The sequence below is a fragment of the Salvelinus alpinus genome, chromosome 8, assembly GCF_045679555.1.
Source record: "Salvelinus alpinus chromosome 8, SLU_Salpinus.1, whole genome shotgun sequence".
Classification (NCBI taxonomy): domain Eukaryota; kingdom Metazoa; phylum Chordata; class Actinopteri; order Salmoniformes; family Salmonidae; genus Salvelinus; species Salvelinus alpinus.
Genome location: NC_092093.1, coordinates 21,022,726 through 21,041,106, shown reverse-complemented (window position 1 = coordinate 21,041,106; position 18,381 = coordinate 21,022,726). Strand labels below are relative to the sequence as shown.

At 41.2% G+C, this 18,381-nt stretch overlaps 1 protein-coding gene across 2 annotated transcripts; it reads right to left on the bottom strand.

Annotated features, from left to right (window-relative positions):
* Positions 1–1,302: 1,302 nt before the first annotated feature.
* gpcpd1 (glycerophosphocholine phosphodiesterase 1) lies at positions 1,303–18,050 on the bottom strand. Of its 2 annotated transcripts, XM_071412950.1 has the most exons (21): positions 17,902–18,050; positions 17,319–17,454; positions 16,918–17,010; positions 16,493–16,583; positions 16,304–16,388; positions 14,113–14,188; positions 13,461–13,502; positions 12,537–12,660; positions 11,971–12,211; positions 11,638–11,800; positions 10,471–10,603; positions 9,976–10,030; positions 9,790–9,882; positions 9,631–9,708; positions 9,403–9,442; positions 7,702–7,757; positions 7,493–7,558; positions 7,128–7,264; positions 6,781–6,916; positions 6,540–6,700; positions 1,303–3,930 (listed from the first exon to the last, which is right to left on the bottom strand). In XM_071412950.1, the coding sequence occupies exons 3-21, from the start codon at positions 16,964–16,966 to the stop codon at positions 3,738–3,740; spliced, it is 2,019 nt and encodes a 672-aa protein (XP_071269051.1). In that variant the 5' UTR covers positions 16,967–17,010; positions 17,319–17,454; positions 17,902–18,050; the 3' UTR covers positions 1,303–3,737. The 2 variants fall into 2 exon arrangements, with proteins under 2 accessions (XP_071269051.1, XP_071269052.1); XM_071412951.1 differs by lacking the exons at positions 14,113–14,188; positions 16,493–16,583; positions 16,918–17,010; positions 17,319–17,454; positions 17,902–18,050 and having other exon boundaries at positions 16,304–16,383.
* Between the last annotated feature and the right edge of the window lie 331 nt (positions 18,051–18,381).

The following is an 18,381-nucleotide window of genomic DNA, read 5'->3' as shown; positions in this document are numbered from 1 at the left end:
AGGGGTGTCCACATATGCTATACATACAAAAGTATCTCCTATCATCACACCTAGACATTAAGAGAAGGTTCGAGTCTGTTTCCATCATTGAGCACTAGGTAGCAATAAAATCATGGCTAAAACACACTGCACAAAACCACCTGTCTAGAGGAAATGGGCGTGACGTGCATTGAACTAAAGTTAAATCTTCTCCATCTGAATTCTGAAAGAACGGGATTGACTAGTGCAAAATGGCAATGTTAGCAGTAGTGCAGATGAAGGGACAAAGCCACATTAGACACCCAGGATTTGATGAAATGTATGCTCCTGTGTGTGTGTGTTACTCTGGCTGCGTTTAAACCAATGTGTATAAACTCTGGATAACTGACACGGTACGCTGTATTGAAGAAGCCGTGAAGCCATCTTGGTACTCCTCCTCCATTGCAAAAAAATGTTTTGGAAGCTATATAAATTAATTTATTAATGTCTACATTTGTTTTTGACATGTGTATTCTATTACGGACAACTTAATGCATACTTTATTATATTATGTGTGTTCAACATACAAATAAAAACATTTTCCTTAAGTCTTTATTAGATTACTAATGTTACTGTCCCCACTACAAAAATAATACTTAAATACATTTAATTTTGTACTTGAAACATTCAATTGAAATACAATTCCATTAAATCCTATGGAGGACTGCTCCTACTGGGGAGAGCCAATATGTCTGATAGGCTTTGAATCCACCTAATACATAGTAGGTAGTCTCAGCAATCCAGGGTTTATACATCATTGGTTTAAAACATGCAACCCAATTCTGATATTTTTTCCACAAAATGTGTATTTTGAACAATCACATTAGATCTTTTCACATCTGATATTTTTCAGAGCTGATCTGATTGGTCAAAATACTAATTTGTGAAAAAAATGTCAGAAGTCAGCTGTGTAAAAGCAGCCTCTGCATGTCAGCATAAGGTTGACAGATAATAATAGTTCCAGCTGTGCCTGTGTGGTGACATAACTCCTAACGTTACACTGTCCACTAAACTAGTACAGGTGCTGGAAACAGCACTGCAGAAGACAAACACAAACATGGCACCTTGCCAAGGCAGAAAGAGTTAAAGTACACCCAAGATAATGTTGGTTGGTGACAATGTTCAAGGCAAACCAAAGGCCTCCAGTGGTTGTAAATTCAGAACCAGATCAACATTATTTCTCTAATAAACAAATCACTCATCATACTGTGCGGTACACTCTTAAAATACTAGTACCGACCGGTATGTCAATTTTTGCGATGTGTAAAAGAAAGTCTTACAAAATAAGTTTAAATCATTTTATTAATTTTTCAATTCAATTAGCTAGCATTGTATTGTCCAGACAGAGTAGCAGGGGTGTGACATGAACAAGTGACCGTCGATACAATCACCCAGTCCACCATAGCACTCTGAGGGGCATGCATTATGACTAACAGTAGGCCATACATACAGTAGAAGTGTCAAACATTAAGATACATTTTTTTTGCCTTACTTTTATAACTTAAAACAGACAAACGAGCAGACAGACTATACATTTCTACAACAATGCAAGCTGTGCTTGCTTCTCTGTGTTCAAGTGAAATGTTTACATGTCATGTCATGTACACCGTTTAGGACAAATAGACAGTTACATGTCTTCCATGTGCATTTAAATAAAAGACTGTAGAACAAAACACGGACGTAGGAAAAATGTGAGTTGCAATGTGCAGGAAAACTTTGCAAGGGGGGAAAAAAACTTTTGTTCAGTGGAGGCAAGACAAATATTGGTCTTCTATTACATGAAATGATCAGAGGTATGAAGAGACTGAAACAAGTGTCAGTCAGACTAGTGAAATCATAAAACTTCTCCATTAAGGCTTTCTGATGATGTGGTCCTCTGTAGTTCAGGTGGTAGAGCATGGCGCTTGCAACGGCAGGATAGTGGGTTTGATTTCCGGGACCACTCAAAAAAAAAAAGAATCTGCTAAATGGCATATATTGTGTGTTGAGCAAGCACAGCTACTAAGAAAACCCTTCTCATCAAAGGGAGATAGGGATTGAGTTGTGTGGACTAGACCTAGCCATAACAAAGGGCTACCTATACTCCCCTACTTATTTGGACATTGAAGCTAAAACTTTGAATTTGTCTCTGTACTCCAGCATTTGGGATCCAATGTTTTAAATGAGGCGACAGTAATCACCTTTAATTTGAGAGCATTTTAAATACACGTTTTACCATTTAGAAATGAATTCACTGTCTCAATTTTTTTTTAAATTGTTAATAAGAATAGAACAGGTTTCTGAACACTTCTATATTAATACCACACTTTTTGTATAATCACAAATAAATGGTGAATAATGACGAGTGAAAAAGTTACAGATGTGTAACTGTCGCCTCAAACATTTTCTCAAATCCAAAATGCTTGAGTACAAAACAACACTAAACATTTTAGCTTCACTGTACAAATAAATATGTAGGAGTGTATACCTTTCCCTAATGGTGACTTTTGAGCTCACAGATTCAAGGTGGTGTTGAGAGCACAAACAAACTGTTTTTCTACTGGTCATTCAACAGGTCATTAAAGTGATATTATTAATCTGTTCAGATTTAGGCACCCACAGCAACACTTTATAATCTGGTCATCTAGTAATGACACTTCATTAATGGCACAGCTCAGGGCACTCCTAATACAAATCAGATTGTATGAGTTTAAGTTCAAATGGACATTTGAATTTAAAACCACCTGAGAAAGTTTTGGTCACAGTCCCGAATGATCTTGTTCTACTGCAATACTCCCTATCAAAATTATATGAGTGACAAAAATAACACTGCTATTGTAAAATGTTGGCTATATCATATGAGGAAAATCATAACGCAGATGCAAATCATTATCTGCCTAAAGACTTCAAACTACAGCATATGCTTAAATTAAACCTATGATACTCCAAGAATAAACTTTATATCTGGAAAAGCTAATATACAGTTCATTTCAGCACTTTAGTTTGATTTGTATTTAGCAAATTTGCTAAATAAAAGATGCACTTGAAAATAAATTCCTTGAGTAGGCATTAATTTGTAAGTGAAGACCTGTGAATGTACAGGGAATTCCATTATTATTGTGACTGAGGTGCATATCCCACAGTCATTCAACTGTGTAGAACTAAAATCCAAATAACAAATGCCGGAAGCCTTTTCTGGCAAAACACCATCCTTTTTCCAGTTAAAACAAACAGCTAAGAGGACACTGATCTGGACACAGCTTGTGTATGGCTTCAGTGGACCGAGTGGAGGTCAGTTCAGTAAGGGTTGTCACTTTCTGGTCATGCTAGAGAGGATAGAAGTGTTTTTTAAACCAACATTGTGATTACCAACACAACGCCTAACCCCTAGCATAGGCGCTACACCGGTCGCGCAACTTTTTCAGAGTGTGATACGCTCCAAATCACTTCAATGAAACCAGGCGTAAGCGCGGTAGCTTTGCGAGAGGCTTGCGCTGCTCAAGCTTAAAAGATTGACAAGCAGCTCACACCTGAGAACATTAGGATAAAGTGGCTTGCGCTCTGCTCACACAGGCAAAAAGTTACACTTCCAGTACAACAGGTTAATACAATTATAATTTCCCCTCTTCCCTTGTGTGGCTCCTATGTAACACAGTAGTGTACACTTACTCATCAATTCTGTCTATATGGATTTACGCTTCTGTCCTATCTAGTGACAAACGTAGGGGGCAGTGAGTTGTTCAGGAGGAGCTGAGGCCCGAGTCAGACTCTGCACTGCCGTTGTGCTTCTTGGAGGTGGAGGAGGGGCAGACAGGAGCCGCCTGGCAGGGGATGGTGTAGCAGGAACACACAAAGCTCTTGAGCGTTTCCTGCAGCGTGTGCTGCTCCTCTACTTTGAAGATGTTAGGCTGCTCGACCTGGTCGTCACAGATCCTGGAGAAAAAGATGGAGAAAGGAGAAAAACAAACATCTGTTAATGAGCCAAAGACAGAAGAACTACCTCAGGTACACAAGGGAACACGGAAGTGCTGTTCAAAATAAAGATGTCTGGTATCTGGTTTCTCAGTGTCTACATAACAATGGGCTAATCAACATGATCGATAGCATGTCAATATAGGCCTAACCTTAGCAATAAAAACAAACTCACATTACATGATCAGCTACTGTACAATGTTGTAGCATAAAGCAGAAAAGAAGGGATTAGCTTCTAGCAGTATCATTCATGACAACACAACTGCAACAATCACCAATAGGCTTTTTTCCAACCACTCTACATTACATGCACTAATGGATAAGACCACTACGCTAACACCCATATTTTTCATGTATCTATGCTGATTCTTAATCATTATAAATAATTCATGAACAAAGAATTGTTCATCCGTCAAGCTATGAAATCCCTGAGAAGTTGTAACAGACTGAAATACACAATACTCTGCAAAGCCAAAAAGAGCAGCGAGCTGAACTCAAGCTGTTATCAGTCATGAACTGGAACATTGTGCACACAGGACGATGTCACCAGTTTGGAAACATCCATTATACAACTAGCTGGAAGGCGTATTAGTGACCCCGAACTCATGATACTTCCTTGGCCCTAAATAAAGAGCATGCAAATCTGAAAGGTTAAATACTTGCAGGTGAAAACCAGAATGTGCAGTGAATATGTCTCCAACGGGCATTCAAAAGAACAGTGCACACACCCATGGACCAACAACAGAATTCAGCTCAATGTAAACAGGTTCTTACAGCCACTTGCTCGTGAATCAGCCATGCTGCCTGACTACCTGACATTCCAACAAAACAGCCAGTCGCTCTAACTGGGTGCTTTATACGCCATGCATCTACATAGGCCTCTGTCTGGAAATGGTCAGTGCTGAAGAAGAGCTGGAAGCAGGAGTAATAAAGCTGAAAATAAACAAACTGATAAAAGCATGAATATAAGGAGCAACCTTTATCCACTGGGGACGTCTCATCTAAAAAATGATAGACAGGCAGTTGACCAATCAATCGTTGCTTTAAACAATCAATATTAACATTTTAATATAAAGTCTGGTAAAATGTTGCTACCAACACACTTTTTCATAAGAAGTGCAAACTCTAGGCAGACTATCGCAGGAAAAGGGGAACATAGCCTAGTTCTCCACACAGTTTAGCCAAATGAGAAGTCAATTGTCTTGCATCATTGTCATGGAACCCTGCTGGTCTGTTCCAGTTATTGACCAGACCAGGGGGCTTTCATTCAGGCAGTAGTCACGAGGAAACAAAAGATCCAAAATCAGGGGTGAGTAAATAAGCACAACCAGGAACCAGAGAAACATTACTGGCATCAGAAGAACCAGTAGGGTGAGAGTCAATGACATGATTTGGCCACCAGCTTTCACATATTCTGAAAGAAAGAGGCACAGTTATCAGCTCCAGGTAGAAATTGCCATTTTAACCACAGATCTAGGGTCAGATTATATTACTCCCAATAAGGGTTGAAAGAATATCTGACCCTGCATCTGCTGTTAGGGGCAACTTTTACCAACTCCCAGTTGTCATGACAATAAGCAGGGGACTAGAGAAAATGTATCTGGTGTATTCCAGTGATAAGATACAGCTGGAAGAAATTCTGGCAATCTATTTCTGACTCGCAGGAATCCCACTGAATGGTTTAATCCGTAAACCCCATCACGGCCAAACATGTAGACCACAGTTCAAAGGTGCAATTTACATAAAATAGGTCTATACTGCTGAGGCAGTATTATAAAACCAGTTCTCGCTGAGGTCAGGTCACATGACATGTCTGTTCTTTGAAGGAAGCCTCTCTCTGACCCAGCTATATCTACTTGAATTTTCTAATTACATAACGACTATTACTTTCATTAGTCTAGCTACGGTGGCTGAACGACAAGTAATTCAATATTTGCCTACTGTGTGTTTTTAGGTTGTAATAATATGTAACCTCATATTATGATGTCCTTAACTGATATGCTGATTGTGTTTACACTACAATTACTGACCCATAATGGACAATTTTCATTGTTGCAGTTGTAAAAATGTATATATTATTATTCTCCCATTCACTTCTCTTGACCTGCACTGTTGGAGCTCGAAGCTTAAGAATTTCACTGTACCCTGTAATTACATCTTTGACCCTGTGCATGTGACTAATAAACTCTAGAGCAATGTTGAGAAGTCCAATCAAGAACATTGAGCAACAGTCAACAGCTGTTGATAGTGTGATCAGGATAGATACTTAGATACTGGTTTACATAACTACATGAGAACAGGGTGTACCTGCCTGAGGGACAAACTCTTAAGTCCTAACAAAATATTTTATTATAGCTAACCTTTGGCTAGGCCTCTCGGGAACTAAAAACAACACATTGCGCAAGATAGTCCTCTCCATTAAGCCTAGTCTTGGAGTAAAACAGCACGCTTTTTAGTCTAGCACAAGTGCTTTTTAGTCTAGCACAAGCTTTAATCTGTGTCTGGTAACCTGCCCCTATATGAGCCAAACGGATTTACCAGTCATCGACAATCATCAGACGAATGTTTACCTGTCGTAGATGAGTCCGTCAATGCCCTGTTCCCGTAGCTTGGTCCTGTTGTCGTGGTCGTTGTTGAGGTCTCCCCAGCAGAACACTACCAGGCCTTTAGACTGGGCCTCTCGGATGTGCTCCAGGTTCTGAAGGAGCTCCTCAGTGTGGGCACTAATACCCTACAGACACAATCAGAGTTGACTGATCCCCTACATTAGCACAGACACATCCATCCACCCATCCCAGTTCCACCACTCACCAGGAGGTTTTCGCTCTGTGCGAAGCTCATGGCGATCTGTGTGGTGCGACAGCGGATGTCCATGAGCTCCGGGTAGATCTCAGAGATGCCCTGGGTCAGGAACAGGATTGGGTACTTGTTCTGCTTCTGACGAACCCTTGGGGAGAATACAGCATTTATGGTTAACTTCACTGTAGCCCCCCCCCCCTTACGTATGCATTCATAAAGCCTTCATAACAGCTACATAACACGTGTCATAGGCAGTCATAAACATACATATTACAACTATGTAAACAAGGCTTCAGCTCGGCAGGTTAACACTGTCTTCAGTCTGACTGTTGGATAACTGGTCGGTAAGCGGTGCTTACATAGTGCAGATGTCAGGGTCGAAGCAGGAGAAGACGATGCGTCTCTTGCCAGCTCTCTGCAGCACACAGGTCAGTATGATGTCCAGGAACAGGTTCATGTTGAAGTACGAGGACAGGTTTCCTTCCCACGAACCATCCTGTTGTAAACAAAATCACAACCATCCAATGTGATAAGGGTTGTTACTATCGGACCATGATAGGAGTTAAAAATACAAAAGTGTTCCTATTTGACTTGAACCACAAGCCCTAACCCTAAAAAAACAGATGGGTCATGTACGTGCTCATCGGTTCAGCCACTTAGGTACTTTCTAGCATGACCACCTCGTGACTTCCCATCTCCAGTATCACTGACTGGCTGTACCTACCTTCATCTGACAAACCCACTTCAGCTCGATGTTGAAGCCCACATTTTCAGGCACTGCTTGGAATATCTGGAACATGACATGACATTGGGAATCAGTTATAATAGGACACAGAAGCTCAAGGTTGGGATAGGCTAGTTCACAAAGATCACCAAATAACCCCATCATATGGTAACCTCGACAGCGGTGACGCCTACTAGGAGGTTATCTACCTGGGAAAAGGAAGGGAAGGGCTGATGCTCGTCAACCTCTTCCTCTTCATCATCATCTAAGAAACAAAGTGGGAGTAAACCATGCACTTCACACACAGGCCGATACACAGTTCAGCTGCTCTGATGGTTCATCTTCAACTGCTTTAAAACAATGATGCAAGCAGCGGACATACAGTGCATTTGGAAAGTATTCAAACCCCTTGACTTTTTCCACATTTTGTTACGTTACAGCCTTATTCTAAAATTGATTCAATTGTTTATTTTTCCTCATCAATCTACACACAATACCCCAAAACAGTTTCTTTAAAACATATTAGCAAATGTATTAAAAAATAAACTGAAATATCACATAGGGTGCTATTAGGGTGCATAAGTATTTACATAAGTATTCAGACCCTTTGTTGAGCACCTCAGCCAGCGATTACAGCCTCAAGTCTTCTTGGGTATGACACTAAAAGCTTGGCACACCTGTATTTGGGGAGTTCCTCACAATCTTCTCTGCAGATCCTCTCAAGCTCTGTCAGGTTGGATGGGGAGCGTCGCTGAACAGCTATTTTCAGGTCTCTCCAGAGATGTTCGATTGGGTTCAAGTCCGGACTCTGGCTGGGTCACTCAAGGACATTCAGAGACTTGTTCCGAAGCCACTCCTGCGTTGTCTTGGCTGTGTCCTTAGGGTTGTTGTCCTGTTGGAAGGTGAACCTTCACCGCAGTCGGAGGTCCTCAGCGCTCTGGAGCAGGATTTCATCAAGGATATCTCTGTACTTTGCTCCGTTCATCTTTGCCTCGATCCTAGTCTCCCAGTCCCTGCCGCTGAAAAACATCCCCACAGCACGATGCTGCCACCACCATGCTTTAACCTGGCACCACCCCTACGGTTTCTCCAGACGTGACGCTTGGCTTTCAGGCCAAAGAGTTCAATCTTGGTTTCATCAAACCAGAGACTCTTGTTTCTCATGGTCAGAGTCCTTTAGATGCCTTTTGGCAAACTCCAAACGGGCTGTCAGGTGACTTTTACAGAGGAGTAGCTTCAGTCTGGCCACTCTACCACAAAGGCCTGATTAGTGGAGTGCTGCAGAGATGGTTGTCCTTCTGGAAGGTTCTCCCATCTCCATAAAGGGCCTCTGGAGCTCTGTCAGAGTAACCATCGGGTTCTTGGTCACCTTCCTGACCAATGCCCTTCTCCCCCAATTGTTCAGTTTGGCCAGCTCTAGGAAGTCTTGGTGGTTCTAAACTTCTTCTATTAAAGAATGATGGAGGCCACTGTGTTCTTGGTTACCTTTAATGTTGAAGACATTTTTTGGTACCCTTATCCAGATCTGTGCCTCGACACAATCCTGTCTCGGGGCACCAGGGAAAATTAATTCGACCTCACGGCTTGGTTTTTGTTCTGACATGCACTGTTAACTGTGGGACATTATACAGACAGGCGTGTGACTTCCAAATCATGTCCATTCAATTGAATTTACCACAGGTGGACTCCAATCAAGTTGTAGAAACATCAAGGATGATCAATGGAAACAGGATGCACCTGAGATCAATTTCGAGTCTCATAGCAAAGGGTTTGAATACTTATGTGAACATGGTATCTGTTTTGTATTTTTTTTTCTAAAAACCTGTTTTCACTTTGTCATTATGGGGCATTGTGTGTAGGATTTTGTGGTGGGTATTGTAGCCAGCGAAATATAAGAAAATACACTATACCTTTGTGGTCGTTCACCTTCAAGGCAGAAGCATGGCCCAACTGTTAATCAAACACAAAACCAAGTCATCTTTCACATCATATAGGCCTACTCCTAAATTGTGTGGGGTAAACCATAGTCTACATGACAAAAAAATACTTCATATTAACCCATTTCAAGGACTGGCGTCTGAGTGTATTAACTAGTAAAGGAGAAGCCAGAGGCTAGCTGTAGTTAAAAGCTCTTCTACCTTGAGCTGCTGTAGCTGGTCGTATGTGAGGTCTTTGACAGGAACTTCAAACAGGTCCAGAGAGAGCTTGTCTCCTTTCTGACAGGAGGAGAGGAAAATAAAATAAAAAGTAAGGAAACTGTACAGGGTGCACCCGACAGGATTTATGTTGTTGTTTACCTTCTTAGTGGAGATGCAGCAGGTGAGATCGTGGTACACGATGGGGACGCAGTCCTTGGAGAGATGGACGTCAAACTCTACATAGGCAGCCCCCTTCAGAAACATACAACACACATGCAGTCAACTCTGATGTAAAACCAGATCAGATACATTTTCAAGTGTTTTACGTTTTGTAGGAATACTCACATGATTGGCAGCACTTTTAAACGAGGCAATGGTGTTCTCCCTAACTTTGGTATGTCTGAAAATCAAAACCAGACATTTTTTGCACAAAACCAAAGGCACCCAAATCACAATTTACAGTATAACACAGATACCAAACCAATTGTGTACGGTCAGACTACTAGTTAATGACTTGCACTCTGACAACTTCTGGCTGAGATTCAGAGGCAAGGTTTTCCCAGTACAGTGACATGACAAGAAACCAGAAAGAACAATGTCTTTGTTGTTGTTCGTTGACCTCGACTTCCTCTGTTGATGTCTCAGTCTGACTGAGCATGTCCTAACTTGCACTGAAACGTTGAAGCCAGACAGAACACGACAATTGCATTCAAACATTTAATAAAACAGAGTACGAAAGGGACTTTGTGTTATTGAGTAGTCCTGCTTCAACACACACATAGACAATCATTAGGTACATCAACACCTAATAATCAATTGTGTCGTGTGTGCATCTCTCACTTGGCTGCGTGTGTGCTGCCGGCCCCTCTGTGGCCTACGTCCAGGGGGGCACTCCTCTTCCTCCAGTACTTGGTGAAGGACGAGCTCATGTCACACTGTAGTCCCTCGATAGGACGGATCACCAGGTAGTCCACTGGAACAGAAAAATACATGACTTTACATTATTATATATATATATATATATATTTATTTTTTTAAATGTGAATTCTACTCATTAATTAACTTTAAATCTGACTTTTATTTTTTACCAGGGAAACATCTTAGCTAACCCTCTGGCCCCAAGTCATCTAATCCTGCATTTACATTCTAGTTCCTGTTTTGACCTATTTCCCACCCTGTTTGACAGTTACATGCTAAGCGGAAAGTTGACTGTTTACATAGGGAAAAGGGCTGCAGGAGGAACTGGATGTGCTGACCTACAGTCTGCTAAATGACTTAAATGTAAATGTATTCTACAGGGTTGGGGTCATTTTTTTCTCTTTTTTTACCCCACTCCCTTTTCTCCCCAATTTCATTAATATCCAATTGGTAAGGAGTCAATTTAAATTTAAGTCATTCAATTTAGGAAGGGATTTGAATTAAACAATTTAAAAGTTTTGAAATAAAAAGTTCCTCCCTTTCAATTTATTGATTAATATTTTTTTATTTTGAGTATTGAAATAGAATTTCAGTTTCGGTGAATTAACTGACTAATTCCATTTCTGAAAGACCTGTCAGTCAATACAGACTGAATCCGAGTTTTAGACTATCTATTTAACATAGTCAGTTACTCTTAGGGAAATATAGAAGTTTTCAAATTTAACCTGTATTTAACTAGGTAAGCCAGTTAAGAACAACTTCTTATTTATAATGACGGCCAAACCCGGACAACGCTGGGCCAATTGTGCGCCGCCCTATGGGACTCCCAATCAAGGGCGGATGTGATACAGCCTGGATTCGAACCAGGGACTGTAGGGATGCCTCTTGCACTGAGATACAGTGCCTTAGACCTCCGCACCACTCGGGAGTATATTCAATAAGTCCTGCTCCATCCGAATCAAGTTTTCTGCAAATATCCCATTGATATTAATACCTGATTTACAAAGAGCTACATGGGTGTCAAGTAGTAGCTTTTTAAAAATAAAATATTACAAGACCACTTGTTCCAGGAGGGGTAGGGTTGCTCACCTCGGACTTTGCCCAGGGTCTGTCTGGAGTTGCGTTTCATGATGGGCAGAGTGACCACACCCGTGTCCTTGCCACTCTCCACAAAGAATGAGGAGAGAAGGCAGGCCGTACCCACGGTCCCCGGGTGGGCATCCCCTGCCACCACATGCTCACCCATGTCCTCCTGTTTAGGAGGGGAAGAAAGGGTTAATAGATTCACTCTGTACTGTATATATACACACACACGGTCTGACACTGACTTTCTGCTAAAACCCTGGTTTGGGAGTATAGTTACAACACGAAAATGTGTTGTTTCTGTAGAGTTCACAATAGTCATCCTGCTGTGAACTGTACCTCAAAGAAGTCAAAGGTGAGTTCCAGGTTGTCAGGGTCCATGGTGTGGATGACGTACTCTGTCCACTGTGAGGCCTCCAGGGCATAACCACACTCAGGCTGGGAGTGGCGGGACTTGTACCCATCTCCACTGATCATACTGGTCTCCAGCGTGGTGGTCATCTTGTGCCACGCTACTGCGCTCTGCTCCTGCTCTTCATCATCCTCCTCCTCTTCTACACCTTCCAGTGTCAGCTTGATCCTGAGGTCAGGGAGGAAAGGTCACAGGTCAACAGAGGTCAAATTGGGAAAGGTTTGAGACCTTACAAGCCTGACTAGTAAGTTATGAATTTGAACAGGTGGACTAGTGTTCTCATCAATACCTTTACAGGAGTTGTCTGCATATTTCATGAATAAAGAGGATTTATTTTAGTGCCATGTTTGGTTTGAATCCATAAGTTATTTTGGGATAATTTCTATCTGCATTTGAGGAAATTCTGCCCCTTCTGATCCAAGCCACAGCCTCTTAGATAAGCACTCCGGCAGCAAACAGTGTTGAATAAGAGCCGCGTGTCTCTCGGCCTCACCTGAAACGAGACTTCTTATATTTCTTCTTGGTGATGGATACAGGAGACGTCTTTGAATAGTGCAGACGCAAACGGATCTCTGTCTGGCACGTCAGCCACCCAGAGTCCACACACTCTAAGCCATCTGCAGAAAGGAGTCGCAGGGAAACATGTGGTGAGTGTTCTGGCACAAACTGGCTCCTGCTGGATCACCCAGGTGAGTAACAGTACTTGGTGGTGGATGAGGTTAGCTATCCGCACACAATGCAAAGCACTTTGAGAAAATTGCTATGGAAATAAAAAGCCATTGTTTAAACATATTGTGTAGGGTGGGAAAACAGTCAAATTCACAATGTTTTACCAGATAACTGTAACCTCAAATCTTAGCAGTCTCTGATGGGGATGTGCTTTACATGTAACCTGTGAAGAGTTCAGTTCAACCAGCGGTTTGAGTCATTCCTCAGGGTCTTAGTAGCAGTTTGATGTTTATTGTCATAAATCTTGCCTTGGAGGCAGAACTGAGCAATTTCCACTTCATGAGCAAAGTCAAAATTGGCTATAGTAACAATTCATGAAAACAGAAATGTGCTTTTTGGTCTTAATTTAAGGTAATGGTTAGGCATAAGGTTAGCAGTGTGGTTAAGGTAAGGATTAAGGTTAGGTCAACCTATCAGGTAAGAGCGTTGGGCCAGTAACCGGAATTTGACAAACTGACTTGTTGGAAAGATGGCATCCTATGACAGTGCCATGTTGAACGTCACAGTTCTTCAGTACCGGCCATTCTACTGCCAATGTTTGTCTACGGAGATTGCTGTGTGCTCGATTTTATATACCTGTCAGTAACGGGTGTGGCTGAACTAGCCAAATCCACTAATTTGAATGGGTGTCAAAGATAATTTCCCCAAATGTATTAAATCAAGATGTGATATATTTAGTTGGACTTACTGTGGAATCCAAATTGGCCATTGTCAATATCAAGGTGTGATTCTGCAAGAGAATAAACAGGCATGAGGTCTATAGAAAACAAACCATATCAACTTCTAAAAGCAACATAAAATAGTAATAATAATGATATAGATTTTATGTTTTAAACCTTGACCAAAACGTGTCAGGCTGTAGGATTGAGGGTGAAACTACAGTATATTACATTTGTTCCCATCAAGTTGATTTTGAATGAGCTTTGTCTGAGTTCTGAAACAATGGTGTTTGAGTGGCCTCAAATCAATACAAGTGTAGACCTTACAGTGAAATGCTTACTTATAGTTAAGAAAATATTTACTAAATAAACTCTAAAGTAGAAAATCAAATCAAAAGTAACACAATAAAATACCAATAACGAGGTTATATACAGGGGGTACCGGTACCCAGTCAATGCGCTGGGGTACATTAGTCGAATTCATTTGTACATGTAGGTTGGGTTAAAGTGACTATGCATAGATAATAAACAGCAAGTAGCGGGGGGGTGGCAGTGTAAATAGTCCGGGTGGCCATTTGATTAAATTGTTCAGCAGTCTTATATGGCTGCTGAATCCCCTTGCCTCAACTAAGCATAGAAACATTTCCCAAACCAAGCTGGGCATCGTTCTGGTTTATATACCTGTGGGGCTCATCAGGCGTGGCTGCTGGTGGGTCTCCCACTTAGTGACTATCACCTGACAGGGACCACCTGCACTCTGCAATGCCAATGTTTAGTACAGCATTAAGACAGATATAGTCAACGTCACTTTGGTTACCAATCAGCAAGCCAGTCAGCAACCATTGGTTGATATCTGCAAAGGGGTTCTATTAGTTGACAGGAGGCAGAACTTTGGCATCATCTCTTCTACTACACTAACATATTTTGCTATCTCCTCTGAAAGATTTTGAATACTTACTTTAAAACATTTTAGAATTATCATTTTTTCTCCGGTCCAACATAGTTGGTCTGCTACAATATTTAAGCAATAAGGCATGAAAACCTGGAGATGATTGTGTGAATAACTCTTGACTAAGGGTTGTTCGAAGGCACAACGCGGAACGGAGGGCCAGGAAACAGCCCTTAGGAGGGAGACATTCACAATTTTTGATATTTTAATGAGTACATTTGTTTTATTTCATCCTTCCATCAGACAATTTAGTCCAAATATAGCCAAACGAGCTGGTCGTCCATTCCAAACGTTTTAAGCAAAAAAGGTTGCCATGCAGGCTAGTTACTTCTCCTAGCCAACTAAAGCTAACACAATCACACCAAGCAAACTATGTGCATTTTCATTTGTTTTCCCTTTGCCATTTCTTTTGATATATCCATTATAATGTTCCAAAATGAATTTGGCTGGCTCAGAGGAGCTCAGTCTCGTCACATTCACTCTCTCTATGGCACAGTGTAAAAACCTGCAAAGTTGTTGCAGAGATCAGAGGCAGGCAGAAAGGTTTAGACAAACCAAATGCTAGCCTAGTGGCATGGGGAAATAATGTCTAGTCACTTTTTTACTGGGAAGATTAAGTTTATAAATTGCCTGGCTGGGATGTGGGGCAGTGGATCATTCTATTGAAACTGTAACAGGCATTACCCAGGGACTGTGGTGAATAACTCCCTGCTATCAACCAACCAGCATCCAAACAACTCATTTTATAATTGGTATTAAAAACAGGTTAAATCACAAAAATAATTGAATGTGGTCCTGGTTTTAGGTTTCTGGCCATAGAGACATAGTAAAATGTGTTGTCATTACAGCTGGCCTATCTGAATGTGTGTGCTGAGCACCACCCCATGAGTCAACAAATTATGCTCTCTGACAAGTTAGTAATGCTGCTAGTCCACTGACAGTAGTTCAGACCAGGAAGGGACAGCACAGTTCAAATGAGTTGTTTTTTCCTCGTTTCCACATATGTTACTTCATATGCTACTGTCTGTAGGACACAACAGCCAGACGCGCTCTCTCTTTAGCTATCCCTCTCTGAAAGAGGAAGAGCTTAAAAAAAAGGGTGTAATTTGAGCCTCCAAGCTGGCCATATAGAGAGCATTACTGAGTACTGACATTAATAATTGGAATGGTAAAGAACATACTGTGCTTGTGTGTGTGTGTCTGTTCCAACTTCCAAGTCTAGCGCAGCATTAAATAACATGGGAGAGGCTCATGTCATGTGCACAGATCAGAGCTCAGCTATGGCCAGCTGGCAGAGCTCCAGGCATGCTCTCCTCTCTAAGAGTTATGTAGCAACTGCACAGAGGACAGCTAGAGGGGATCAACACAGATGTTGGGAAAGTGAGCTAAATAACCCATTAATGATCTTAGATATGCTATAGCGTAGCTAATCTAATGCTTTCTAGTGTTCACTCAAAACAGACTTACTCATAGACTAACTCGGTCACACTTGGATTACAGTGGCTCCATAGAAGACGAACTGTGTGTGAATTAAAACATCCTCTAAACAGTTTAGTATGAAGTACATTACATTTAAATGACATTAAATTTCATAAGAGATTAGCTGTGAAAATATCAGCAGGCTCCAGAACTGAAGTGGGGATATAAAATGGTGATCACGCTGTATGTAGGCTATTCATCACCATCATCAAAAGGAAGGTTTAAGAGCACAACACAACGACTCCTAGTCTGGCTCTAACCTGCTGTTAACACAATACTGTCAATCCTTTGTCAACTGTCAGTCAATGGCCAACATGAGATTACCACTAAGGCAACTACTTACGTAACTGGATTATGGTACAATCATTTTTAAAGACCAACCACAATGTATTTTGTTTAATATTACTCATTACATCATGCTGACAGCACATAAAATGTGCTCACCTTTGACTCCAGGAAGTGGCCTTTGAAATAGCGGTAGGTTGACACAGCACCTCTGGGCACACTGATGATCCTCTTCCACAATGTGCTGGGGAAGGAACATAATATGCGTAATTACTTAAACACCCTGTAGCTACAAACATCAACACAGAAATCATTCAGATCGCATTCCAAGAGAAAAGTGATATGTACCCATCGTGTTCAGCAGGTTGTAGGGTCACAGCTCTCTGATGGCACCAGTCTCCTAAAGCTTCACAGCTACCAACCACGGCTATCACCTCACCTAGTCATACACCATATTATTACGTTCCATTAATGCGCCGCGCCACACACACTCACCTTGCACGCATTTTCACAAACACCCCCACCCCCTTATTAGGTTCAAAAGATCAAGGACTTTTTAGCCAAAAGCCAAACTCTCGTGGAGAGGCTTGTAATCGAGAATCTTACCATATTAAGCACGATTTTAGATATAGGTTAACTGAGATTAGCTAAAAGATGACATTCCTGACTGACTGTCTGGTTAGTTGTCAATTTTTCTGTCTAAAGTTGTCTTGAATTGAATAGTCTTCTTGTTTCAGATTAGTCTGTTGCCCTGCAGTAGGGGTTGGTCTTACCTGGGGATGTGTCTCCCCTAACTGCCAAAGTCACTTGAGTTGTCTCCATAGTTGACACAGGCACAAACAAGGTCAATTGGAGGTGCAATCAAGCTGGAAAACCAGGAACTTAATTGTAAAACAGGCATGGATTTAGGCATAGATTTAGTGGATCAACAAACGTCCAACAAAGCTGTGCTGGGTACTAGCTAGCCATATATATATGACTAAAAAGATACGTTAATTGTCATCTCTTCTTTAGATGACATAACATTGTCAAACAATGGAGTTAAATTCTTACTAGTTAGGTCTTCAGGGAACACATTTTACAATTAGAGAACAATTACAATTGTTATGTTGAAAATCAGCTCTCTTTGCTAGGAACTAGCTATCTCTTTAAGACAAAATGAATATCTACATACCTTGCTTTTTAGTTATTTGCCAGGGGGTAGACAGCTAACATTAACGTTATAGACTTGATTCAAGAGAAGCCGTGCTGGCTATTCCATGCTGAAGTATCAGACTGGAATGAACACCGTTCGGTCCAGCTGCGTTGTGCTGTATTAGAAAAAATTACCATATCAACACAATCACTTGGGCACTTTCAACAAGCTAACTATCGTTACCTAACAAGTTAACATTACCAGGATAACATATATAAAACTAGTATTAGAACGTTCTCATGTTTGAGGTAGCTAACGTTATTGTCTTTGGCACACTGCGTATGATGTAGTTAAATTCAGACCGCCTAATTCCGGAATTCAGGATTTGTCAACAAAACTGACGCCAGTTAGCCATGCTAACCGGCTAACCAGCGGTTTACAGTAAGTTCGCTAGCTTGCAAGCTAGCTGCGCCCTTTACGCCAATGCGGGCAGACACAACCAGTAAACTAACGTTGGCAAGCTAACGTAGCCACAAAAGCGTTTTTACTTTCTCTCGCTACAAAACGTAACCATTGTAACTAAACAATATCGTCGCATAAAGCACAGATGGTATCCATTTACATTTCTCCATCAGCGGCCAGATCTTGTTCGATGTGGTGTATTTGGCATAGTTATTAACAACGTCTGTGATGCCGAGTAGTCTTGTTTTCACCAGTGTGAAATTAACACATTAATGATAAGAAACAATAGTGAACTCAACGTTTAACCTTCAAAATAAAAGTCCCGCATTAAAACTGATGCAACCGGATTCAAATAGTGTAATCACCATGCCATAATTGGAATAGATAATGCTAAACAAAAATCCGTACCAGAGTTTCTCCTGAGTAGAAGAGTCCCCATTTTAATGCAACACAATGTACAGAAAATTGTTGACAGTGTAATATGTAGGCCTATGTTCAATACGCATATCAGATAATCTGGCAGATTGTCTTTAAGGGCCACAATAAGGGCAGCGACAACCCTGGGTGTGTAAACATTGTGGATTTGGATACTAGAGGTGCTCCAGTTGAATGGACCTCACTTTTACTGCGACATATAGCC

What these genes read in the sequence shown, in the direction of transcription:
- gpcpd1 (XM_071412950.1), bottom strand. Translation starts at nt 16,966, where the DNA reads ATGGAGACAACTCAAGTGACTTTGGCAGTTAGGGGAGACACATCCCCA. An exon ending in TGGCCAATTTGGATTCCACA is followed by an intron (nt 12,661 to 13,460) that starts GTAAGTCCAACT and finishes TCCTTTCTGCAG; the next exon opens with ATGGCTTAGAGTGTGTGGAC. An exon ending in AGTGGGTTTGTCAGATGAAG is followed by an intron (nt 7,265 to 7,492) that starts GTAGGTACAGCC and finishes TGTTTACAACAG; the next exon opens with GATGGTTCGTGGGAAGGAAA.